Source organism: Emys orbicularis, chromosome 8, assembly GCF_028017835.1.
Source record: "Emys orbicularis isolate rEmyOrb1 chromosome 8, rEmyOrb1.hap1, whole genome shotgun sequence".
Classification (NCBI taxonomy): domain Eukaryota; kingdom Metazoa; phylum Chordata; order Testudines; family Emydidae; genus Emys; species Emys orbicularis.
In genome coordinates, this window is record NC_088690.1 from 13080405 (window position 1) to 13106743 (window position 26339).

General features: G+C 47.5%; 1 protein-coding gene across 1 annotated transcript in view; it reads left to right on the top strand.

Annotated features, from left to right (window-relative positions):
* Nucleotides 1–9722: 9722 nt before the first annotated feature.
* Nucleotides 9723–26339, top strand: part of ACOT11 (acyl-CoA thioesterase 11) — a 45338-nt gene continuing 28721 nt past the window's right edge. The window contains exons 1-3 of the mRNA XM_065409708.1: nucleotides 9723–9906; nucleotides 13691–13760; nucleotides 26263–26316. Of these exons, the coding sequence (XP_065265780.1) occupies nucleotides 9768–9906; nucleotides 13691–13760; nucleotides 26263–26316 (263 nt within the window). The 5' untranslated portion in view covers nucleotides 9723–9767. The remainder of the gene's footprint in view (nucleotides 9907–13690; nucleotides 13761–26262; nucleotides 26317–26339) is intronic.

A 26339-nucleotide genomic window follows, 5' to 3' on the forward strand; every position in this document is an offset into this window, starting at 1 on the left:
TAACATCCTGTTTGCTTTTTTGACCGCCTCTGCACACTGCGTGGACAACTTTAGAGAACTATCCACGATGACGCCAAGATCTTTTTCCTGACTCGTTGTAGCTAAATTAGCCCCCATCATGTTGTATGTATAGTTGGGGTTATTTTTTCCAATGTGCATTACTTTACATTTATCCACATTAAATTTCATTTGCCATTTTGTTGCCCAATCACTTAGTTTTGTGAGATCTTTTTGAAGTTCTTCACAATCTGCTTTGGTCTTAACTATCTTGAGTAGTTTAGTATCATCTGCAAACTTTGCCACCTCACTGTTTACCCCTTTCTCCAGATCATTTATGAATAAATTGAATAGGATAGGTCCTAGGACTGACCCTTGGGGAACACCACTAGTTACCCCTCTCCATTCTGAGAATTTACCATTAATTCCTACCCTTTGTTCCCTGTCCTTTAACCAGTTCTCAATCCATGAAAGGACCTTCCCTTTTATCCCATGACAGCTTAATTTACGTAAGAGCCTTTGGTGAGGGACCTTGTCAAAGGCTTTCTGGAAATCTAAGTACACTATGTCCACCGGATCCCCCTTGTCCACATGTTTGTTGACCCCTTCAAAGAACTCTAATAGATTAGTAAAACACGATTTCCCTTTACAGAAACCATGTTGACTATTGCTCAAGAGTTTATGTTTTTCTATGTGTCTGACAATTTTGTTCTTTACTATTGTTTCAACTAATTTGCCCGGTACCGACGTTAGACTTACCGGTCTGTAATTGCCGGGATCACCCCTAGAGCCCTTTTTAAATATTGGCGTTACATTAGCTAACTTCCAGTCATTGGGTACCGAAGCCGATTTAAAGGACAGGTTACAAACCTTAGTTAATAGTTCCGCAACTTCACATTTGAGTTCTTTCAGAACTCTTGGGTGAATGCCATCTGGTCCCGGTGACTTGTTAATGTTGAGTTTATCAATTAATTCCAAAACCTCCTCTAGTGATACTTCAATCTGTGACAGTTCCTCAGATTTGTCACCTACAAAAGCCAGCTCAGGTTTGGGAATCTCCCTAACATCCTCAGCCGTGAAGACTGAAGCAAAGAATCCATTTAGTTTCTCCGCAATGACTTTATCATCTTTAAGCGCTCCTTTTGTATTTTCATCGTCAAGGGGCCCCACTGGTTGTTTAGCAGGCTTCCTGCTTCTGATGTACTTAAAAAACATTTTGTTATTACCTCTGGAGTTTTTGGCTAGCCGTTCTTCAAACTCCTCTTTGGCTTTTCTTATTACACTCTTGCACTTAAGTTGGCAGTGTTTGTGCTCCTTTCTATTTGCCTCACTAGGATTTGACTTCCACTTTTTAAAGGAAGTCTTTTTATCTCTCACTGCTTCTTTTACATGGTTGTTAAGCCACGGTGGCTCTTTTTTAGTTCTTTTACTGTTTTTCTTAATTTGGGGTATACATTGAAGTTGAGCCTCTATTATGGTGTCTTTAAAAAGGGCCCACGCAACTTGCAGGGATTTCACTTTAGTCACTGAATCTTTTAACTTTTGTCTAACTAACCCCCTCATTTTTGTATAGTTCCCCCTTTTGAAATTAAAGGCCACAGTGTTGGGCAGTTGAGGTGTTCTTCCCACCACAGGGATGTTGAATGCTATTGTATTATGGTCACTATTTCCAAGCGGTCCCGCTATAGTTACCTCTTGGACCAGCTCCTGCGCTCCACTCAGGATTAAATCTAGAGTCGCCTCTCCCCTTGTGGGTTCCCGTACCAGCTGCTCCATGAAGCAGTCATTTAAAGTATCGAGAAATTTTATCTCTGCATTTCGTCCTGAAGTGAAATGTTCCCAGTCAATATGGGGATAATTGAAATCCCCCACTATTATTGGGTTCTTAATTTTGATAGCCTCTCTAATTTCCCTTAGCATTTCATCATCACTATTACTGTCCTGGTCAGGTGGTCGATAATAGATCCCTAATGTTATATTTTTACTAGAGCATGAAATTTCTATCCCTAGAGACTCTATGGAACCTGTGGATTCGCTTAAGATTTTTACTTCATTTGAATCTACACTTTCTTTAACATATAGTGCCACTCCTCCCCCTGCACGGCCTGTTCTGTCCTTCCGATATATTTTGTACCCCGGAATGATTGTGTCCCATTGATTGCTCTCAGTCCACCAGGTTTCTGTGATGCCTATTATATCTATATCCTCCTTTATCATAAGGCACTCTAGTTCACCCATCTTATTATTTAGACTTCTGGCATTTGTGTACAAGCACTTTAAAAACTTGTCCCTGTTTATTAGCCTGCCTTTTTCTGATGTGCCAGATTCTTTTTTATGTGGCTGTTTATCATCTGATCCGGCCCTTACATTATACTTTTCAGTCCTCTGCTCCTGACTATAACCTGGAGATTCTCTATCATCAGACTCTCCCCTAAGAGAAGTCTGTGTCCGATCCACACACTCCTCTGCGGCAGTCGGCTTTCCCCCATCTCCTAGTTTAAAAACTGCTCTACAACCTTTTTAATGTTTAGTGCCAGCAGTCTGGTTCCACTTTGGTTTAGGTGGAGCCCATCTCTCCTGTATAGGCTCCCCCCATCCCAGAAGTTTCCCCAGTTCCTAATGAACGTGAACCCCTCCTCTCTACACCATCGTCTCATCCACACATTGAGACTCTGAAGCTCTGCCTGCCTACCTGGCCCTGCGCGTGGAACTGGGAGCATTTCTGAAAATGCCACCATAGCGGTCCTGGATTTCAGTCTCTTCCCTAGCAGCCTAAATTTGGCTTCCAGGACATCTCTCCTACCCTTCCCTATGTCATTGGTACCTACATGTACCACCACCACCGGCTCCTCCCCAGCACTACACATAAGTCTATCTAGATGCCTCGAGAGATCCGCAACCTTCGCACCAGGCAGGCAAGTCACCATACGGTTCTCCCGGTCATCACAGACCCAGCTATCTACATTTCTAATAATCAAATCTCCCATTACTAACACCTGCCTTTTCCTAGAAACAACGCTGTGGCAGGGGTAGAATGAATGTCTTGCGTATTTTCGTGGCAGCGAACTTCGATCACAATGAAACTTTACTGGCTTGCCAGTTAGCAGATCTTACCTTTGCTGAAAAGATGTGGTAGGATTTTACACAGATCACCATTTGCACTCTGCTTGCCTTCTGCTGCAAACCTCAGTGTGCTGTCGTGTAACTCTGCTCTGAAAAGAGGCCCTTGAGGTGGATGTTTCATGTTCGCTATCCCTCAGTAAATCCCACATAAAACATAACTCCTAGCATAAACACAAAGCATAATCCTGTCACTAGTGCCAGTGGTGCTATCCTGGTGCCCAGAAAAGCCAGTAACTCTCACCTGTTCAGTAATGTGGTACTAAACTCTGAATGTGGTGTGACTGCCTTTCAGATTGAATGGTCAGTAATTTGATCCAATGCCCACTAAAATCAGTGGGAATCTTTCTATTAAAGGCAGGGTCTGATCCAAAGTCCATCACCAGGATGTGAGCACAGAGCAAACAAGCCTGTACTCTAATTTCTATAAGCTCTCTTTTGGTGATACATAATTTTGGAGCATGATGGCTTTTGCTGGTAACTGGTGTAAAGAGCAGCCCAAGGAAGGTATTTGCAGTGCACAATAAGTTGCCTTGGTCCTACAAATCCAACGAATAACACTGTGCATTCTTGAGCACCATTTCCCAGCATGTTCTCTAGTAACTCATTTTCATAGCTGTAGATAGGAGTACTCTGTAATGAGTGAAGCTCCTTCCAGTGAACAAAACCCACATTCCTACTCCCAGGGAGTTCTGGTGCATCCTGCATTTGAAGTTCTTCAGGGGCAGGGCATGTTCTTTTGGAGGAATTGTTCTCCCTAGACCACAGAGCAGCCTGGCTCTTGCAGCAAGATCCTGGTGACACTGATACAAGATTGGTGACGTGCAGGGCCGGCTCCAGCTTTTTTGCCACCCCAAGTGGCGAAGTGGAAGGAAAAAAAAAAGATAAAGCCGATCGGCAATTCAGCGGCGGGTCCTTTGCTCCCTCTCTTCCTCTTTGGCAGCAGCTCAAAGAGGAAGAGAGGGACTGAGGTACCCGCCGCCGAAGACCCAGACGTGCCGCCCCTTTCCATTGGCCGCCCCAAGCACCTGCTTCCTTCGCTGGTGCCTGGAGCCGGCCCTGGTGACGTGCATGAAAGTTTTGTGGGTCATTGCTTCGCTTTTGACTTCTTGTGCTACTAGCTGCACAACAAGACTTAATCAGACCTTGGGTTTAATTTGTGTGTGTGTGTGTGTGTGACTGACTTGGCCCCAGCACTCTGCCTGTTTTGGGAGGAGGGCATCATTATTTTAGAGAGAGAGTTTATTTTTGAGGATTTTCCAGTTGAGAGAGTATGTATCCCTCTAATACAGGGGTTCTCAAACATGGGGTCGTGACCCATCGGGGTTACAAGGTAGTTACATGGGGGTCATGAGCTTCAACTCCATGCAGCTGAGAGCCCTGAGTCCCCATTAAATTTAAATTACCCCCCCATTTTTAATTTATAAGGGGGGGGGTGAAACTCAGAGGCTTGCTGTGTGAAAGGAGTCACCAATACAAAAAGTTTGAAAACCACTGCTCTAACCTGTCTGTGTTAGAAAGTATTCGAGGGTTGGACCAGATAAACCTCTGAAAATGTAATAGCCCTGAGTTATGAAATACTTTGGGGGTAAGAATAGCAGGATGGGTAAAATGAGGGAAGTATGACGCAGACGTTTGTATATTGCCACATTCTGCCTATATATATATGTGTGTGCGTGCGTACGTACACACACACAGAATGTGACAATCCAATAACCAGAAGTCTCATTGCAAGCCATGTCACTTGAGTGGTGCATTCTGGGATATCTTCAGTGAGCTGGGAAGTAGGGGGAAGAGCTTAGCTATGCCCCACTTATGTGCTGCTCTCCTGTTCCCACACTACTACTCTTCTTCTGCTCTCTTCCTGCTTTTCCCGTTACACCTTCAGTGTGCTCTTTTCTCATGTACTTTCTGCTGCACTGCTGGAGAGAGCGCGCAGCGACAGGAGTCAGAAAAGTCACTTGCGTTCCTCCAAGCAGGGCATGGTGATGGCTGTGCGCAGTAGTCTAGCTAGCATAGTGATGGGAGAGACTTGTCATGTCCTTCCCAGGCAGAAACAAACTGCCTGCCCCTGAAATCTGCTGCTGCTGTCTTCTTTCCCCAATTCACTTGCACCCGTGTTCTAAATCTGAATCCTATTGGTCTCGTGTGTGTCTCTTGCATCTTCCAGGCTTCCAGGTTAGCCACTTCATTCTTTAAATGAAAAAGAGGCTGTGTTCTATGCGCATCTTAGCTTCCTGCTAAAAGGGGCAAATCTTCTGGCATTCAAGGAAAGGCCAGCTCAGTTTGCAGTAGCTGTGCGTTATAAAAATCCAACAACCAGAAGACTAGGCTCAAATAGAGCTATGTTGGGGCCCAAAAAGCAAAATGATCTTTCGGGAGATGTGGAGGAGAGGGAGATCTGATTTGTATGTGTAAATATCTGAGGCTTTTAGGGGGAGGGGTTGAAGCCCAGATGCAAGATAGTTTTAGAATGGGGCAGTCATTTTGAAAATCTGTATGTTGCAAATGCTCATACAGGCGAGAAACATTCCGGGGTATAACTTGCCTAAAGAATAGCTTTCTCCATTAGGGTGACCAGATGTCCTGATTTTATAGGGACAGTCCCTATTTTTGGCTCTTCTTCTTGTATAGGCTCCTATTACCCCCCCCCACCCCCTGTCCAGATTTTTCACACTTGCTGTCTGGTCACCCTGTTCTCCATTCAAGTCTAAGGCTGAGTCCATCCAAACCAAAACACGAGGAGTATAAATGATCAAGTAGCAAACTTAAATCCGTATAAACGTTCTGGTCACCAAAGCAGAGCAAAGGTAACTGTTGAGTGAACCTCGCAGGCAGCAGTTCGCAGAAGCCCCCAAAAGTTTGCGGGCAGAATTTTCAGAGTTGGGTGCCTAACATTCAGTAGCTGGCTCCATATTTAGGCACTTAAATACGTGGGTTAGAGTTTTCAAACTCAAGAGCATAAAGTGAGGCACTGGAATAAGTGGCCTGACTTTCTTTTTCTTCCAAAGGCTCTGAGCACCCATGACTTGCACTGATTTCAAAGGGGAGCTGCAGATACTCCGCATCACTGAAAACCAGGCCACTTATTCCTGTATGTAACTTTAGGCAACTGAGTTTGAAAATCCTGACCTAGATTCTCTTCAAAAAGCTCTTGAGTCTGGAAATCTCCCGTGACCCGGCTGGTTGAGATTCCCAATGCTTCCTGCTTCAGAAGGGCCAGAAATAAAGCAAGAACGACCTTTCTCGTGGCATTTTTTTTGGTGGAACTTTTTGCTTCTGGCACTGGCTGCAGGCCAGGAGTACAGAATGACAAATGGGACTCAAGGGCAGGAGGGAATGTGAACTGAAGTTTGGGAAGGTTTTGAACCTCGGAGTCTGGTTTGAGCTTCTATTCTGCCTGTCTCTAAAGGTCATAAAAATGCTTAATAAATATTGTGGCCACCGAGATGATCTTGTGTTTCTGTTTGCAATGGCATCCAACTTCCCTGCTTACCATTCGAATAATCCTGCAGACTGCCGGGGCTCTGTGGCTACTCATAAACCTTGTCCTGTGCAGCATGCTGTAATTTAATCAGAGGTATTCTTCTCTCCTGGCACAGCAGATAATGCCATGTGATTGTGGATTGCATAGATGTCGGGAACAGAGGCGTTGTCAAGCGGGAGCAGGCCATTGGTCCTAACCTGGTGTCATACTTCTGGCTGTAGCCAATACCAAAGGCATAAATTCTCCATAATATACCTGGCCACTGCTATATCAGTGTGAGGGTTAGTGTGGGACAAGGAAATTCATTCTTGGTACCTTTGCGTTTATCAGTTTATTTCCTATAGGTCTAGCAACACAAAGAGCTTGTAAAAAGAAGACGGCTCCGCAGAGACACATACTGCTTACTCTCCATCGCAGGTCTTGAACACCGATTGGCTGGTTTGTAACTTTAAGGCTGACTTCTAAAAATAGTCTTCTGGCATGTTGCCAGCGTGGGGAGGTTGGGAAGTCACAAAATGGACTAGCAGGTTTGATTTCAAAAAGACTCTGCAAGAGTTAACGAAAGCTGAGCTCCTCTTGGCATGTAACACTTGTGGCTTGTGAATTCCAGGGAATGCAGCGATCCTGCAGTGCTCTGTGGCTAGTGGAGGACCTGGACTCCAGCTCACTGGGTGATGGTGTGATCTTTTTAATACAAATGTACTTGACACACATTGTAATCTCTAACCTGAGACTTGAACCATTTCTGGAATGTCGTATAACAGTAGCTATGGAAACGGAGCTCTCCTATTAGAAATGCAGGAGAGGCGGATAGAGCTGCTTCGAGCGACTGCGCTGTGCTCAGCTGTGCCCAGCCCAAAAGGACAGGGACGTTTCAACAGAAACCAAACCATTTAAATGTTGTCTGCAGGCTGTACGAAAGAGACGCTGCTGCAACAAGGACTTTGTATAAAGAGAGATGCTGCTAGCTCAGAAAGAAGAGGAAAGTTCAGGAACAAAATCTAGACTGGTGTGTCTGGTCAGTTACTCATCGGGGGTCAAGTTCATCCCTGGTGTAACGTCACTGATCTAAAAGGACACAGCACGGTTGTCTAGTCTGTTTAAAAAATGAGGTTTTTGAACCCGTCCCTGCTGTTTTTTTGTGGCTTTACAATCACAATTGTGTTTGGTTGTCTTTTTTGGTTGTTTTTTCCCCTCTCCCCCCCACCCCCTCCCTTGTTGCTTTGTGAAAGACTCAAACGGGAAACTGACTTTGCAGGGGAAGGTATGAAGCTGGGTAGATACAAACTACTGTGCATCCACAAAGCAAAGTAAAATACATATGCTTTTTTTCCCTCTCTCTCAACTTTTTATTTATTGATGAGGTTCGTGTCCCTTTACTTGGAGTTCCACTCAGGAACAAATTTGGCTTCATGAGTCAGAGACCTTCAATTTGCATAAAGCCAAAGGAACCAAACAAATGGGGAAGTAGAAAGGTCCAGATCTATGGATAATCTGGCTAGTAAAACACGGAGTTCTGAGAAGTAGATTAGTGTGTTGCTGTTTTCTATTTTATTTATTAAAGATGTGGAATGTATCATGTTTTAAAGAGCCTAGGGCTCAACTATGGTACATAGTAAGTAGAATAAACTACTGCGTGAGTTGCTGCTGTTCCTATCAGTCTGACTATACACAGGCATGGCAATGTAGGGTCTGTAGTTGATCTGATAGTGTTCAGGGAGTACTGGAGTGGCCAGCCCTGCGAACAGCCTGTGAGCTGAAAACCATGCTCTGCTTTCTGATTTAAAGGCAGGTTGGTGGAAAACTTTCCATCTAAACTGTTTTTAACAGAAAATTGGGTCTTTGACTAAATGATTTTTTCTTTTGAAAAGTGTCAGCTTTCTGTGGAGAATTTATATTTCATGCTATACTGAAAACTGAAATATTTTGGCTGGTAACTGAAATATTTTGATTAAAAAATGGCATTGCGGTGCCTCATGGGAGTTGTAGTCCCGGCTGCCCTATGCTCCCATTCTCTTTCATGGGATAAGCTCTCTGGCTGGACTATACCTTCCACAATGCACCACTTTCTCCATTCTTGATGAGGGGAGGAAGTGTCAGGAGCCCCTGGCCCTGGCCTACCATGGGACTACAGCAGCCATAAGGTGCCATTTTTGAATCAAAATATTTTGGTTTTCATTGTTGAGATTTTCCAAGGGAGAAAAGAAGGGAGTATTTTCTGCCCAGCACTACTTCCAATTCCTGCCTGGTAACTAGAGGTGGGCCAGAACCAAAACCTAACCGGTCACCGCCACACCCCAAACTTTGGGGCAGTCTGGGTCCAGACCCAGTTTGTGGTCTGACAATTCTGCGAGCTCGTTGGGGCTGAGCACCAAGTGCCCCCCCCCCTTTTTTTTTGCTCCACCGGCGGAAACTGCCCCCCCCCCATGTGTCCCAATATTTTTCCCTCTCATCTGGTCATCCTACCCCTTTCTTGGTGCTATATAGATGATAAATAATGATGCCTAAGGCAGAACTGTGCTAATCAGAAAGGAGAAACTTTTTTTTTGCCAGTCAGGTAAGTGATACACATGTAAGAAGGTGCCACTTTTACACAGGCGTTCTCCTGATTACAGCCATGCTTTGGGAGGGATTTTAAGAGTTGGATGCTCAGTTCCATGGAATTTCAGTGTCACTGGGGAATTGGGGACTTGCTGCCCTGGGGCTCCTTTGACACTCCCCATCTTAGCATTCTAGCTGAGCAAAGTGTGGTTTTCTTCTCCCCCGAAGCTAATGGGAAAAGGGAATCTTGCTTTAAAAAAATGGTTGGTTTGTTTGTTTGTTTTAACCTGGACTGTTGCACTTAGAACAGGGGGTTATTTCTTAGCCACAAGCCTTGCAAGCTGATGGCATGGGGCCTTTTCAGTCCTGAGCCTTAAGGGGGCAAGCAGATGCTGCTTCTCTCAATGGGGTGCGAGAGAGAGTCCCTCTCTCCAAAGCACTTCGCCTGAGATGGCCCGAGCCCTTCCTGCCCCTCTGCAAACCTGTGCAGGGCTGTGGCGTGGGGCAGGCTGCGGCCGGGCCCCCGCTCGCTGTCGCAGGGGCTGACTTCCACGTCTGTTCTCCCCAATAGGGCTCAGCGTCCGCACTTCCCGCCGGGGCCCTGGCCGATCCGGCACTGGGCATGGAGAGAGGGGAGCGATACCGCAATCCCACCGAGGTGCAGATGAGCCAGCTGGTGCTGCCGTGCCACACAAACCACCGCGGCGAGCTGAGCATCGGCCAGTTGCTGAAGTGGATTGACACTACAGCCTGCCTCTCTGGTAAGCGGAGCTGCGCCGCGGAGTTTGGCCACCTACCAGCTGCACAGAAGCAACGCCCGAGGGCTGCCAACTTTCTACTTTCTGAAAACCGGACCCTGCAGCAGGAGAGCTGGAACCTCTCCCCCGCCCCTGCTCCGCCTCTTCCCCCGAGGCCCTGTCCCCATCACTCGCTGCTCTCTCCCCTCCCCTCTGCTCCAGGGCTAGGACAGGAGCCTGCCTGCCCACCAGATGCAGGTAGGAGGTGGCATGGGTTGGTGACTTAGCCCCTCCCCTCCCCCCAACTGTGGTAGCTGGACTTTTGGTGTCCAGTCAGTACACGTGGTCGGACACTGTACAGGTCCCCTTTCAATTGGACTTTCTGATCGAAAACTGGACATCTGGCAACGCTAACATCCGCTGGGCTAGCTCAGGGCTTCAGGGCTGCTTGTAAGGTGGGCCAGGATGGTTCTGATCCAAACTATCTTTTGTGCACTGTCTGCCCCTTGTTTTCTTTCACTCACCTCCATTCTCCATAGAACTCATCAGCCTTCCTGTTGGCCATGAAATCAGCTGGTGTACCCCCTCATTTCTCTACAGAGACTAGAGAACAATTATGGCCCTGAATAAAGGATGTAACCTTTTAATAACTGGTCAGATTTCTACTCCCAGGTACCTCAATACTGATCTGTTCAGTGCTTGGTCTGAACATCTATGGGACACACCACCATGGTACCATCTCCCTGGCTTGTCTTCAAATGAGTCATGGGGTTCCCCATTCTGTGGGATCTTCTTCCCCCCTCCCCCCAGCTCCCTCTCCTCTCTGCCCATCTGATGAGGTCATAAGAGCTCAATCTATAGGGATGGAAGTTGTTGTGGACAGGATACCTCTGAGAATGGACAGCCTAAAATATAATAGAGAGCTAAAAGTACAGCCTTTGCTACAGGACTTTTGTCTGATCAAGTATTAACAGAGGAAACGTGAGAATATGCAGGAACAGCATTGATTTAAAAACTAGTGAGCAGATTTGTTCTTGCTATTAGAAAGGTCCAGTCCATTTCCTGGCTAATACAGGAGTGTGCTTGTCAAGCAGCCTGTAGTGACTCAAGAGCATGAGTGCCAACCTCAGGGCAGACGCCTGTTCTAACCATGAGGCGTGACTGCCTGCATTCCAGTCCTATGACACCAATTCAGCAAAACAGTTAAGTGTGTGCCATTAAAATCAGGGGACTTGCTCTTAAAGTTTAGCACATGCTAGTGCTTTGCTGGAGAGGGATGGGATTACTCTCATCTGCTGAAATGTTTTGCTGAACTGGGGCCAAAGGGAGGACGCTAAACTAGATGAACCAATAATCTTGTTAGATACAGCAGTTCTGTCCCAGTAGAACAGGGTGGTGTGTATGAGTGTGTTCAGACTATGGGACACATTGTTCAAGAGTTCTGTATCTTAACATGACTGCGAAGGGGGAAAACAAACAGGAAAACTTAAATGTGGAGGGGAAGCAGATAAAAGGGGATGGCTGATCTAGTCCTTAAATGAATGGGGTTTTCAGATTATTGGGGCATCAGATATGAAGGAGACCTGGGGGTGCAATTCAGAACAAAACATCAGTGAGATGGTGAGGGAACTCCTGGCAAACCGCTCTCATGGGAGTTCCCCAGAAACAGAAGAAGTGAGATCCCAGTAGGATTAGCATGGAAGAGGATCCTGCTTCTTAAGAGGTGGATGGGTAGATCTGAGAGCTCTCCCAAAGATAAGACAATTGTGCAATCTACTGTAACGAAACTCTGCTCTAGGATTAAGACTCTGATGCCATAGTTTTAGAATTCATCTTTATGGTCTGGGAGGTGGGTCCATGGAAGGCTCCTATGAAGTGGTCCACAGAAGGAAAAGATGGGAGAACCCCCTCTTAGAAAATGTAATGCTGGCAGGGCCGAAATGGTGACGTTGTTTCCCTGTGTGTATGAGAGACTCGGATGTCACTGTAATAGTCCTGTAGGTTAGCTGGCTGCAGTGTCCAGCTGTTGGTGCTGTCACAGCATGGTGTTCATGCAGTGCTAGCTAAGGCTGTGTCAGCACTCGCAGTACCATGTTTTCAAGGGTTATCTGTCAGTTACATACAGCATAGCTACCAAATTCACAGTCCATTTTGGTCAATTTTGTAGTCCTAGGATTTTAAAAATAGTAAATTTCATGATTTCAGCTATTTAAATCTGAAATTTCACGGTGTTGTAATTGTAGGGGTCCTCACCCAAAAAGGAGTCGGGGGGGGGGGGGTCACAAGATTATTCTGGGGGGGGTTGCGGCACTGCTACCTTTACTTCTGTGCTGCTGCTAACGCCGACGCTGCCTTCAGAGCTGGGCAGCTGGAGAGCAGCGGCTGCTGGCCGGGATCCCAGCAGAGCCGCCACCAGCACCAGTGCAGAAGTAAGGATTGCATGATATGATATTGCCACCCTTACTACTGCACTGCTGACTGCAAAGCTGGGCGCTAGCCAACAGCCACTGCTCTCCGGCCACCCAGCTCTGAAGGCAGCGCAGAAGTAAGGGTGGCAATACCACCCCCCCCCTAAAATAACCTTGCGGACCCCCCCGCCCCCGCAACTTCCTTTTGGGTCAGGACCCCCAATTTGAGAAATCGTGGCCTCCCCCACAAAATCTGTATAGTATAGGGTAAAACCACACAAGACCAGATTTCATGGGGGGAGACCAGATGTCACGGTCCGTGACACATTTTTCATGGCTGTGAATTTGGTAGGGACCTAAGCATAGCTTCTAGCTGAAACTTGGCACCCAGGGCCTTTGCCTGCTGTCATGCTTCCTTATCAAATGAGATTGTACAAACTGAATGGGCATTGGGATTTTAAGTAAAATGTTGGCAAGAGCTTGATACATGATACTGTCCTTAACTGGGTTTCCACTTCGGGAATTGCACTTCCACAAAAGCTTTAGAGGGAGGATGGGGCAGTGATTAGGGTGCTAGGCTAGGATTTGGGAGCCCAGCTTCAATTCACTGTTCTGCCACAGACTTTCTGTGTGACCTTAGGCAAGTCACTTAATCTCTCTGTGCTGCAGTTCCCCATCTGTAAAAATGGGGATAACGGCACTTCCCTACCTCACAAGGCTGTTTTGAGGCTAAATACACTCACGCTTGTGAAGCTCTTTAAGGTCTGCTGATGAAAAGCACTTTATAAGAGGCTGGTATTCGTATTTCTAGAACCCACGCTCTCGGAGATCTTCTAACCACAGGAGATAACGAGACAGTTTCCAATGTATAGCTAGGATGTCTTTAAAATATAAACTACCCACCAGTTGCTTACAAGATAAATACACATCCTAGCAACAGACAAGAATGTGGAGGGAGACTGGAGAACACTGATATAATTTTTAAACATGTAATCTAATTTATCTCTGTTTAGTAGAATGTACAATTGGTTTAACTGTTACAATATGTTTGACAGATTTAGGGGGAAAATCAGCTAAGAAAACTGCTCTACTAACTTGAGCAGTATGTCTGTCTGACTGGAAAGATCAGACAGGTAATCTGTATGCTGGCCAATGTTAAACACGTACAGCCTTTGATTAAGGAAAGTAGAAATGGGCATCTTCTCCGTGGAACCTGTGGAGACCCTCAACAGAGAGGGAATCCAGTGTCCTACACACACTGGACAATGTGGATCTGCAGAGACGAGGGTTACTTGTGTCTGTTCAAAGTCTGCAACTAGAGTTGCAAGAACAGCAAAAGTCCACTTGTTTGGTGCACTGATTGTCTGAAGGTAACTACTGCGGTTTGTTCTCCTTTTTAGCCGAGAGACATGCTGGCTGCCCCTGCGTCACGGCTTCTGTGGATGATATCTATTTTGAGCACACGATTAGGTAAATGCCTTGCTTTCCTCTCTTGCAGTTTGCTGGCTTTGAAAAAAGTCCCTTCTTTGGCATGCAGCAAATATTGAAGAACTGGAGTTTGTGCACTATGTTAATTATCCCTTCTATTCTGGACAAATAAACCACACCTCCTCAACCCAATCCACAGGGAAGGGGAGGGAATGTAAGACACAGTGGCTTTGAACCCAGGGTCTGAGATGGGCTCTGCAATATACCTACACATTAAGGGCTAGAATCCCCCTGGGATCTGACAACGAACAGCCTCATGTTACTTCTCTAATAATATTGATGTTTAGTTCATTTGGGAGGCTCTTGCTTGGTTATCCTCCTGGTTTTTCCTCATAATCTAGCTGCTCTTTTATTTGTTCAAGAAACCCCCTTTGATTTAGGTTCTATCTACACTGCCAAAAACTTGCCTCAGTAACTGTGGCAGTGAGTCTTAAAGCCAGCTCAACTGACTTGTGCTCATGCCCTGGAGCTAAAAAGAGCAGTGTAGATGTTCCCGCTTGGGCTGGAGCCTGGGCTCTGAGACTCATCCCCCTCACAGGGTTGCTGAGCTCAGGCTCCTGCCCGTGTGGGAATGTTTAACACTGATATTTTTAGCCTCACAGCGGGAGCCCGAGTCACTTGACCCTGGCTTTCAGCCTTGCCGCCGCCGCCGGGATGGCTTGTTTTGTTTGTGTTTTGGGGTGTAGACGTAGTGTTTATAGCCCAGGAGACAAGTCTGTCTGTAAGTACCTCTGTAGCACCTTTTCATTCAAGGATCTCCCTTGACAACCATTAACTAAACCCGTAACACTCCAGGAAGAGTAGGTAAGGAGATATAGGGATTGTTGCTTCACCCACAGCTGAAATGCAGCCAGCTCTGGGGTGGAACACAGAAGTTGTCTAATGGCGTGCGGTAATGTAACATTCTAATGTGCAGCCAGAAGTGAAGAAATACTTTTAATTCTAAAATCCTTGCTGTCTCCATAAGCTTTGTTGAATGAAATACTGTACTGCACTGCATGTGGACTTATTCATAATCTTACTGGCCTACAAGATCTAATGCCTCCTACAGTGAGAGAGTTGTGTGTGGCTCTGTGAAGAACTGAATGTATAACTTCAGATCCAGCGAAGTTTCTGAACTTTGAGTGCAAGCAATCCAAGATACCACTTCCCTGAAAATGTTAATACTGCATTAAAGACTACCTGTGATTTGCAGGTATTGTATTATTAAAGGGACACACACAGTCCGTGAGCTCAGGCCAACATTTGTCTATCAGCAGGTTTGAGAGCTGTAGATACAAGATATCTTAATGTCCTCAAGCCCTTTTACAATTTAGAAAAGGTCAGTTAGTTCATTGCATATCTTCCTTTCTTTTACCTTCCATGGCATGATTAGGAGCTGCTATCCCAGGGTATGTCTACACTACGAAATTAGGTCGAATTTATAGAAGCCGGTTTTATAGAAATCTGTTTTATACAGTCGATTGTGTGTGTCCCCACATAAAATGCTCTAAGTGCATGAAGTCGGCGGACCGCATCCACAGTACCGAGGCTAGCGTCGACTTCCAGAGCGTTGCACTGTGGGTACCTATCCCACAGTTCCCGCAGTCTCCGCCGCCCATTGGAATTCTGGGTTGAGATCCCAATGCCTGAATGATGCAAAAACAGTGTCGCGGGGGGTTCTGGGTACATGTCGTCAGGCCCCTCCCCCTCCGTCAGAGCAACAGCAGACAATCGATTCGCGCCTTTTTACCTGGGTTACCTGTGCAGACAACATACCACGGCAAGCATGGAGCCCGCTCAGCTCAGCTCAGCTCACCGTCACCATATGTCATCTGGGTGCCGGCAGACGTGGTACTGCATTGCTACATAGCAGCAGCTAATTGCCTTTTGGCAGTAGACGGTGCAGTATGACTGGTAGCCTTTATCGGCTGTCTGGGTGCTGGCAGACGTGGGGCTGCATTGCTACACAGCAGCAGCCCCTTGCCTTTTGGCAGTAGATGGTGTATTACGATTGATATCCATCATTGTCATATTCCAGTTCAATCAGAGGCACCTGGGCAGACATGCTTTGTCTCCTGGAGACTCAGTCCTGCCGGCAGTCCTATTGAACCGTCTTGACGATGATGGCTAGCAGTCGTAGTACAGTATCTTCTGCCAAGCACCCAGAAGATGCCGAGGGCTATCAGTCATGCTGCACTGTCTGCTGCCAGCTTAAGATGTAAAAAATAGATGTATTCATTTGCTTCCCCCTCCCTCTGTGAAATCAACGGCCTGCTGAACCCAGGGTTTTGAGTTCAATCTTTGGGGGGGCCATTCTGTGTGACAGTTGCTTGTGTTTCTCCCTGATGCACTGCCACCTTTGTTGATTTTAATTCCCTGTACCTGTACGCCATGTCGTCACTCGCCCCTCCCTCCCTCTGTCAGACAATAGTTTTGCACCTTTTTTCAGACCAGACGCCATAGCACTGGGATCATGGAGCCCGCTCAGATCACCGCGGCAATTATGAGCACTATGAACACCACGCGCATTGTCCTGGAGTATATGCAGAGCCAGGACATGCCAAAGCAAAACCAGGACCAGCCGAGGAGGCGATTGCAGCGCGGCGACGAGAGTGATGAGGAAATTGACATGGACATAGACCTCACCCAAGGTACGGGCCCCAGCAATGTGCAAATCATGGTGTTACTGGGGCAGGTTCATGCCGTGGAACGCCGATTCTGGGCCCGGGAAACAAGCACAGACTGGTGGGACCGCATCGTGTTGCAGGTGTGGGACGATTCCCAGTGGCTGCGAAACTTTCACATGCGTAAGGGCACTTCCATGGAACTTTGTGACTTGCTTTCCCCTGCCCTGAAGCGCCAGAATACCAGGATGAGAGCAGCCCTCACAGTTGAGAAGTGAGTGGCGATAGCCCTGTGGAAGCTTGCAACGCCAGACAGCTACCGGTCAGTTGGGAATCAATTTGGAGTGGGCAAATCTACTGTGGGGGCTGCTGTGATCCAAGTTGCCAGGGCAATGAAAGACCTGGTGATGTCAAGGGTAGTGACTCTGGGAAACGTGCAGGCCATAGTGGATGGCTTTGCTGCAATGGGATTCCCAAACTGTGGTGGGGCAATAGACGGAACCCATATTCCTATCTTGTCACCGGAGCACCAAGCCACCAAGTACATAAACCGCAAGGGGTACTTTTCAATGCTGCTGCAAGCCCTGGTGGATCACAAGGGATGTTTCACCAACATCAACGTGCGATGGCCGGGAAAGGTACATGATGCTCGCATCTTCAGGCACTCTGCTCTGTTTCGAAAGCTGGAGGAAGGGACTTTCTTCCCGGACCAGAAAATAACCGTTGGGGATGTTGAAATGCCTATCGTGATCCTTGGGGACCCAGCCTACCCCTTAATGCCATGGCTCATGAAGCCGTACACAGGCAGCCTGGACAGTAGTCAGGACATGTTCAACTACAGGCTGAGCAAGTGCCGAATGGTGGTGGAATGTGCATTTGGACATTTAAAAGCGCGCTGGCGCAGCTTACTGACTCGCTCAGACCTCAGCGAAAACAATATCCCCATTGTTATTGCTGCTTGCTGTGCGCTCCACAATAGCTGTGAGAGTAAGGGGGAGACATTTATGGCGGGGTGGGAGTTTGAGGCAAATCGCCTGGCCGCTGATTACGCGCAGCCAGACACCAGGGCGGTTAGAAGAGTACAGCAGGGCACGGTGCGCATCAGAGAAGCTTTGAAAACGAGTTTTGTGACTGGCCAGGCTACGGTGTGAAACTTCTGTTTTGTTTCTCCTTGATGAACCCTCCGCCCCCCCCCCACCCGGTTCACTCTACTTCCCTGTAAACCAACCACCCCACCCTCCCCTCCCCCCTTCGAGCACCGCTTGCAGAGGCAATAAAGTCATTGTTACTTCACATTCATGCATTCTTTATTAATTCATCACACAACTAGGGGGATAATTGCCAAGGTAGCCCGGGAGGGGTGGGGGAGGAGGGAAGGAAAAGGACACTCTGCAGTTTAAAACTTTAACACTTATTGAAGGCCAGCCTTCTGATGCTCGTGCAATCATCTGGGGTGGAGTGACTGGGTGGCCAGAGGCCCCCCCCACCGTGTTCTTGGGCGTCTGGGTGAGGAGGCAATGGGACTTGGGGAGGAGGGCTGTTGGTTACACAGGGGCTGTAGCGGCGGTCTCTGCTCCTGCTGCCTTTCCTGCAGCTCAACCATACGTTGGAGCATATCAGTTTGATGCTCCAGCAGCCGGAGCATCGACTCTTGCCTTCTGTCTGCAAGCTGACGCCACCTATCATCTTCAGCCCGCCACTTGCTCTGTTCAGCCCGCCACCTCTCCTCTCATTCAAATGGTGCTTTTTTGCACTCTGACATTGACTGCCTCCACGCATTCTGCTGTGCTCTTTCAGTGTGGGAGGACATCTGGAGCTCCGTGAACATATCATCCCGAGTCCGCCGTTTTCTCCTTCTAATCTTCGCTAGCCTCTGCGAAGGAGAAACATTTGCAGCTGGTGGGGGAGAGGTGGTTAAAAAAGACACATTTTAGAGAACAATGGGTACACTCTTTCACGTTAAATTTTGCTGTTCACATTACACAGCACATGTGCTTTCGTTACAAGGTCGCATTTTTCCTCTTATATTGAGGGCCTGCCGGTTTGGTGTGAGAGATCACTCACGCATTGCCAGGCAACAGAATTTGGCTTGCAGGCAGCCATGGTAAGCCACAGTCTTTTGGCTTTTTTAACCTTCATAATATGTGGGAATGGTTTCAAACAGCAGCGCCCTCATTTCCCATACCAAGGACCCATTGGGTTGGCCATTTAAAATGGGTTTGCAATGTAAAAGGAGGGGCTGGGGTTTCCGGGTTAACATGCAGCACAAACCCAACTACCCCCCCGCCCCCCCCACACCCAATTCTCTGGGATGATCACTTCACCCCTCCCCCCCACCACGTGGCTAACAGCGGGGAACATTTCTGTTCAGCCGAGCAGGAACGGGCACCTCTGAATGCCCCCTTAATAAAATCACCCTTTCAACCAGGTGACCGTGAATGATATCACTCTCCTGAGGATAACAAAGAGATAAGGAATGGATGTTGTCTGCATGCCAGCAAACACCGGGACCATACGCTGCCATGCTTTGTTATGCAATGATTCCAGACTACGTGCTACTGGCCTGGCGTGGTACAGTGTCCTACCATGGTGGACGGGATAAGGCAGCCCTCCCCAGAAACCTTTTGCAAAGGCTTTGGGAGTACATGAAGGAGAGCTTTCTGGAGATGTCCCTGGAGGATTTCCGCTCCATCCCCATACACGTTAACAGACTTTTCCAGTAGCTGTACTGGCCGCGATTGCCAGGGCAAATTAATCATTAAACACGCTTGCTTTTAAACCATGTGTAATATTTACAAAGGTACACTCACCAGAGGTCCCCTGTGTGCCCTCAGGGTCTGGGAGCGCGCCTTGCATGAGTTCGGGGGTTACTGGTTCCAGGTCCAGGGTGATAAACATATCCTGGCTGTTGGGGAAACCGGTTTCTCCGCTTCCTTGTCTTCATCATCATCATCATCTTCCGCGTACCCCGAACCCACTTCCCTGTTGCGTGTTTCTCCATTGATTAAGTCAAAGCACACGGTTGGGGTAGTGGTGGCTGCACCCCCTAGAATGGCATGCAGCTCCGCGTAGAAGCGGCATGTTTGCGGCTCTGGCTTTGTGGTAGGCTTGCCTTAGCTCCTTAATTTTCACGCGGCACTGCTGTGCATCCCTGTTATGGCCTATGGCCTTTGAGACCTTTTCTAATATTTTGCCATTTCGTTTACTGCTACGGAGTTCAGCTAGCACTGATTCGTCTCCCCATATGGCGAGCAGATCCCGTACCTCCCGTTCTGTCCATGCTGGAGCTCTTTTGCGATCCTGGGACTCCATCATGGTTACCTGTGCTGATGAGCTCTGCGTGGTCACCTGTGCTCTCCATGCTGGGCAAACAGGAAATGAAATTCAAAAGTTTGCGGGGCTTTTCCTGTCTACCTGGTCAGTGCATCTGAGTTGAGAATGCTGTCCAGAGCGGTCACAATGAAGCACTGTGGGATAGCTCCCGGAGGCCAATAACGTCGAATTCCGTCCACACTACCCCAAATCTGACCTGCAAAGGCCGATTTTAGCGCTAATCCCCTCGTCGGAGGTGGAGTAAAGAAACCGGTTTAAAGGGCCCTTTAAGTCGAAAGAAAGGGCTTCGTTGTGTGGACGTGTCCAGGCTTAATTCGATTTAACGCTGCTAAAGTCGACCTAAACTCGTACTGTAGACCAGGCCCCAGTTAAGGTGGACAAACCCTTTACTTTAGGTGCACAGAACTGTTGGCCATTACAGATGGTTGGTTACACTGACATAGTTACCATTATAAACCATCCTTATGGCTCTAAATGCACGGCTGCTCCTGAAGGTAGTGGCTGCATCCACCAGTCATGCATCTTCTGTCCTGTCAGACCTCCTAGGAAAATCCTGATGGTGCATTAAGTGCTAATGGACAGTCCCTTAATGGGTAAACTGATTCAGATAGGAGAGCTGACCTGAACCTTGACCCAAACCTGAAGCCAAACCTTATTGGAGGCTTGCTTTTTTTTTTTTATTTTTTTTTTTTAATGCATTCCATTTATTTTACATCTGATTCTTGTCCCAGTCAGACCCAGGACGGCAGAGGATAGGTGGTACCTGTATCTCTAACCTGACAGGAAGTAGAAGGCACAGCATCAGAAATGTCATGCCAGTCTGTGCTCAGGAGACAAGCAGCCAGCTGTTGAGCCTTGAGAGCTTGAGATGAGCATTTAGTCACTTGTTTGGATTGTTTTCTAAACCAAACCTTTACGTGTGTGTGTGCGCGTGTGTGTGTCAGCACTAACTTGTAGCGGCTGGAATAGAAAATCTAGCAGCAAACTTAGTGAAGTAATAATAAGTTAGATCAAACCCCTCTCTTCTGTTTGAAAGAGACCCAGAAGACAGCTAGTTCAATAATGTAGTGGCCTAGGATTAATTACAGGCATACCAGTCATGTACTGTATGAAAAATCCTCTGGCAAAACCTCTTCAGTGTTACAATGCCCCAGACAGAACATTAACATGTCATATGTTCAACTGTACTTTTGTTGCTCTATCAGTATATAAAATATAGACAAATGACATCTAGATGGCTCAGGAATTGGGAGTAGCTGTGGAGCCGTCCTTGGGCAATAGTGCAAATCTGTCCTAGGCCGGTGGTGATAAAAGTTCCCACTTTGGCTACTGATAGGTGGCCTGTGCGAAATGATTTGGGTATTTTGGTCCGTTTCCTAGACCATCTTTGTGTGAGATTGACTAGATGAGAAACAGAGCCCTGTTCCTAGAAGTAGGCACTGCCTCTGCTCATGCTGCTAACTTTTGTGGATGAATGGAGATCTGTCTCATGTGCTATTACTTTGACGTCTCTCACCAATCCTCCGTTTAGTTTAAAATCTATAGCAAAATCACAAAGGGAATCCAAGATAGTCACCAATATAAGTAAAAATCAAATTAATAAAGGGAAATGTTAATTTGTGAGAAGCTTTAAAAAAGAATGATTGGTGGTTTTGGAATCTCCCACTAATCTTTTGCTAATTGTGTTAATAGACTTTGATTTTATTTGATGAGATAAAGTGAAAAATGGCCAGGTGATTGTTTAAAATAATTTCATCTTGAAGACCAGTTCCGCTGCATTCTGTCTGTGCTCCAAAGATGGAGACACCATCATTTAATGTGCCACCTTTATGTGTTAGGAATTTATGGCGCTTGTTACGTAGACAGCTGATAAATAGAATGCTGTGGGAATGTACAGCCTTACCAGTATGTCTTAGAGAGTGCTCTGAGGTGGCTTAAAGTTAAAGTAACTAAATCAAACCTCTGGATTCAACCATTTACTCTAAATAAGCTTTAAACACAGGTATTTGTGACCCTCTTGTTTTAACATTTTCCTTTTAATTTTGTAGTCTATGGGTGCTGAAGCTAGGTAGCAGTTGGACCCAGTTGCAATAGATGGTATGGAGAGATCTTAGCTAGCTAGCTAGCTAGATACCTTCAACTCCCACCAGCCACTGGGAGCTGGCTTCCAGCTCAAACCTGTTTTAAACCTGCCAGCCCCAGTGGCTGATGGGAGTTGGCCACCTTTCTCCAGGGCAACCGTTGAGCTGGCTACTCCGCATGCAGTAGGACTGAACAAGATCCAAACCCGAGAGGGGCGGGGAGAGATTCCCCTCCTTCCTGAAAGGTATCTTGTGTTTGTATTTGTTTCCAGGCTCAACCCTGGCATTACTTATCAGCTAGGTGGAAAGGCAGATCAGAGCTCACTAGCAGTCCTCCCAATGAGACTTTCTGCAAAAGTTCAGGGAAAACCCATCCAGTTTGGACCTATATAGATTTGGACTCCATGGTGAAAACCCTGTAATCCCGCTGACTTGCCCTTGCTGCTTCTCCACTGTGGTGCAGGGAAAAGTTCCCTATATGAAAAATTAATTTGCTGAAAATGAGTGAAATCTCCAAAAGCTGGTAGTTTTGTTTTGGGAATCTCCTTTGCCACCCAGTATGATGATAGTTAGATGCCTGACGTAGCAAATTCACGAGTGTGAGAGAGTTGCCATTCTCCTAGAAGAGTTAGAGTCCAAACTAGATCTTCCAAGTAGAGATCACAAAACTTTCCAGAGGCATTTGGGGTGGAGAGGGGGCTGAGAGGTTCTTGGGAATTCACCTGCATAGAAACCAGGAATCGAGGCTAATCCTTGCTATTCCCCATTAGGCAGATGTGAGGGGGACAGCTGAGTCCTGCTAAACTGAGCGGGATGGGAGCAGGATTACAAGTGGTCCTGCACAGGGCTCTAGTTGGTACCACTCCAGTGATTGGCCATGATAGAGAGCCAGAATTCTCCTTTTCCAAAGTCATGGTGCTGTCATAGAATCATAGAAAGCAGGGTTGGGAGGGACCTCAGGAGGTCATCTAGGCCAACCCCCTGCTCAAAGCAGGACCAAGCCCCAGACAGATTTTTACCCCAGTTCCCTAAATGGCCCCCTCAAGGATTGAACTCTCAACCCTGGGTTTAGCAGGCCAATGCTCAAACCACTGAGCTATCCCTCCCCCCTATTACCAGCCTGTCCTGGGCTGGAAGCTTGACGTTGCTCTAAGGTCTCATCCTCTTCACAAAGAAACCTTTTAATGAAGCCTAAAATCCTGGTTTTTAACAATTGAGTCAGGGGACTTGATGTGGACTAGTCACATTGAGCTTCATGCTAGGAGCAGAGTTTCCCCCTGACTACTGACACAATGCTGATCCTGACTTGTCCTCTTCGACGCTGTCCTGTCACCAAATGCGCTGTGGAGAATCGCGTTCAGTCGTGTTCAGATCGCCTAGTGAAGATGGGCCAGGGCTGCGCTTTCCTGCACGGTGGTGTGCTGAACAATCTGGAGAAAGCAGTTAGCCGAGGAGTTATTTTCCTAGAACACTCTTCCCACTCTTCTCTAGAGCTCACTGGTATGCACGACTGGGGTCACTCAGGAGTCCAATCTCAGCTTAGAACAAAAGAGGTAAAAACATCTCAGCCCATGTTTTTGGGCTTCCAGGCTGGGGCGGCCCCCGGGGAACAATGGCTCTCTGCTACTTTGACTTCCATGCAGACCAAGACCTTGTACAGTCAGGGCCGGCTCTAGGATTTTTGCCGCCCCAAGCAGAAACAATTTTGGCCGCCACCCCTCCCCCCCCCCGTTTTTTTCTTACCCCACCCCCGGCCCCGCCTCAGCTCCGCCCCTTCCCCAAATCCCCAGCCCTGCCTCCTCCCCCCAGGCTCTCAAGCCTAGGAGGGAGGGTGAGCAGCGGCACGCGAATCAGCTGTTTCGCGCGCCGTGGCGAGCTAGGGCGGCCGGGCACATTTTTAGGGGCGGCATTCTGGCGCCGGCCATGCCGCCCCTAAAAATGTGCCGCCCCAAGCACCAGCTTGTTTTGCTGGTGCCTAGAGCCGGCCCTGTGTACAGTACTTGGAACTGTCTGGCAGAGAAATCCAGCTCGCTGGGACTCCTCCCTAGTCGGGGGAGTCAATGGGGCCTAGTGATCTCACTAAATCAGTGTGTGCTGTGCTGTTTGGTTTCTGCAGCCCTTCTGTGTCTCGGGATGATCGGGAGCGCTGTAGAGGTCAGGATGTCTGCCCTCTGCTTCCCCCTCTCTCATCTCTTCATGTCTTTGCTCCACACCTGCCCTGTTACCCTCTTATCCCTGCTCCTCTTCCCTTCTGTGTCCCCTCTCCCTTTGCTTTTCTTTCCATTTAGCTGATCCCCTCGTAACTAAACCCAGCCCCCCAAAACTTACGGGAACTAGTGTGCTGTTCATCACATTGGTCACTCTGCTTGTGTGTTCTGCCCTCTCCCTCACCCGGTGTCTGTCTTGTCTAGTTGGACTGTCATCTCTTTGGGGTGGGGACCACCTGCTATTTTGTGTTTTGTACCACGCCAATCACCTCCTTGGTTGGCCCTTAAGCATCACCATAATAAACAGGATTAATAATAAACATAATCTGAGGGTCAGAGGCCAAAGGATGAGGGGTGAATTCTGGCCTAATAACCTGGGTAGCCCTTTCGGCACTAGTGCCGCAGGCTCATGGGAATTGGTGCCTGAGCCTCTGTTGTCAGGTTAATGGGCTCCTGTTGCAGACAGAGGGATTGGAACATTTAGAAGTGATCGTTACAATTGGTGCTATCCGGCCTCATGTGTGGTCACTGCCTCGGGGCGGTGTCTGCTTTGCTTAAAGAACCAGCAGTGGCCACTTGCTTACACACACCCCTTGGTCATGGATGGAGAGAGAACTTCAGTAATAAAGCATGTGCCCCTCCCACTTGAGACAAGGAGAGAGTCTGGAAGCCATATGTAATTAGCAGTTTGCTACAGACCTTGTAGCCAGCCACTAGGACACCTGATTACATGTGCTGTGCCAGTGTGTGTCCACGTCCTTGCCAGGACTTGTGGGCCAGCCATGTGTATCTTTGGAGTAGATCCATCATGTAAAACACGGTGAGGTGGGAGGGAACGCAGGCAGCAGGGTCTCTACTTGAACGATGTAGAGCTCTTCTGCTGAAAAGCTGTAGCCATCTTTATCTGTGGAGGAATTACCTGAAACATGAGGTCCTGTTTCAATAAGCTCCTCTAGATTGATTTCACTGGTACCTTAAAGCAGGTTTGAACCCCGCTGTTGTCTGTGCCATAATGTTCCTGCCTTTAGTCACGGCTACTGCAGGAGTGTTGGGATTGCTGAGCACACACAGCTCCGGAGAAGTTCTGAAACTTCCTTGGGCCAATAACCTGCCCCCTTGGAAAGCTTTGTATGGTCACCGCTCCAGGGGTGCGCTGCGTGGGCCATGGGCTCACCTGCAGGGATCCATTAAGGGAGTCTGGGGTAGAACCTGGAACTGACCCCAGATTTCCTAAGCCCTAGTTCAGGGCCTTCCTCCCAGGGTGGACCTCATCCAAAGTCCACTGAAGCCAATGGGAGCCTTTATATTAATTCCAATGGGCTTTGGATCAGTTCCATAGTTTCTCTTTGTTTCCTCTGTGTGTGCATGGGGTGTTTTATTTCCCCCTCCATACACCCCACAACAGGGAAGAGAAACGCATTAAAAACCAGGAAAATGTGATTTGTAAAACCACAGATATTGACAGTGGGTAGTTGCCGTTCCTGAAACTACTCACTTAGCTTTTAAAAAGAACTGACTAGATTTCAAATTGACAGTGTCCCTTTAAGCGTGTGCTGGCATGTGTGTAAGAGGGCTTGTCTGTGGGTTTATCTCAAGAAGAGACCTGTGAGTGAGTTCCTGTACCCTGGCACTGACCCTTTGATTCAGCCCAGTGCTAGAAAAGCTGTCAATGAGGTGCAAGAAGTGAAGAGAAAGCTGATTGGGTCTCATGGGGCTAGGGGAGTGCTAAGGCCAGAGGTCTGTCCCACTAAGGCTTTGACTTCCTGACTCCACTTCTGTCCATTCTAATGTAGTCTGCAGCAAAAATCAACATGAGCAAATGGAAAACTACTTCTAAAAATGCACAGTATTGGATAAACAGAGAACACTAGGCTAGGCAGGGGGCAATCTGGGGCTACTTTCTACCATGCAAAGTGGGAATGTGTTACCGCTTCTTCCTAGTCTCCTCCCACATCCCCTCCCTTTGTCTTCTGAGTCTAGTCCATTCACCTTCTGCATCTGATCGTAAACTTAAAGTGTGAGCTCTCTGGGGCAGGAATTGTAATCTTGTTACCCTGTTTGTATAGCTCTTACCACATTGGGACCCTGATCCCCAGAGTTCCCAGTCAGGGTGACAGCAGCAGAAATAATCCATGAATCCAACAAAATCAAAGCTTATTCCTAAAATGCGGTGGTGAGTTCTGTAGATGATGATGTACAATACACCGAGAGAGGACAACATCCTTGGTACCCAAACCCTCCTTTTCTTTTGTATCAGACAGATTCAGATAATGCCTCCCTGGCAGCAGCAGCATGGGAAGAACAATGTCTGGTATGAATACGGAAAGTTACAAC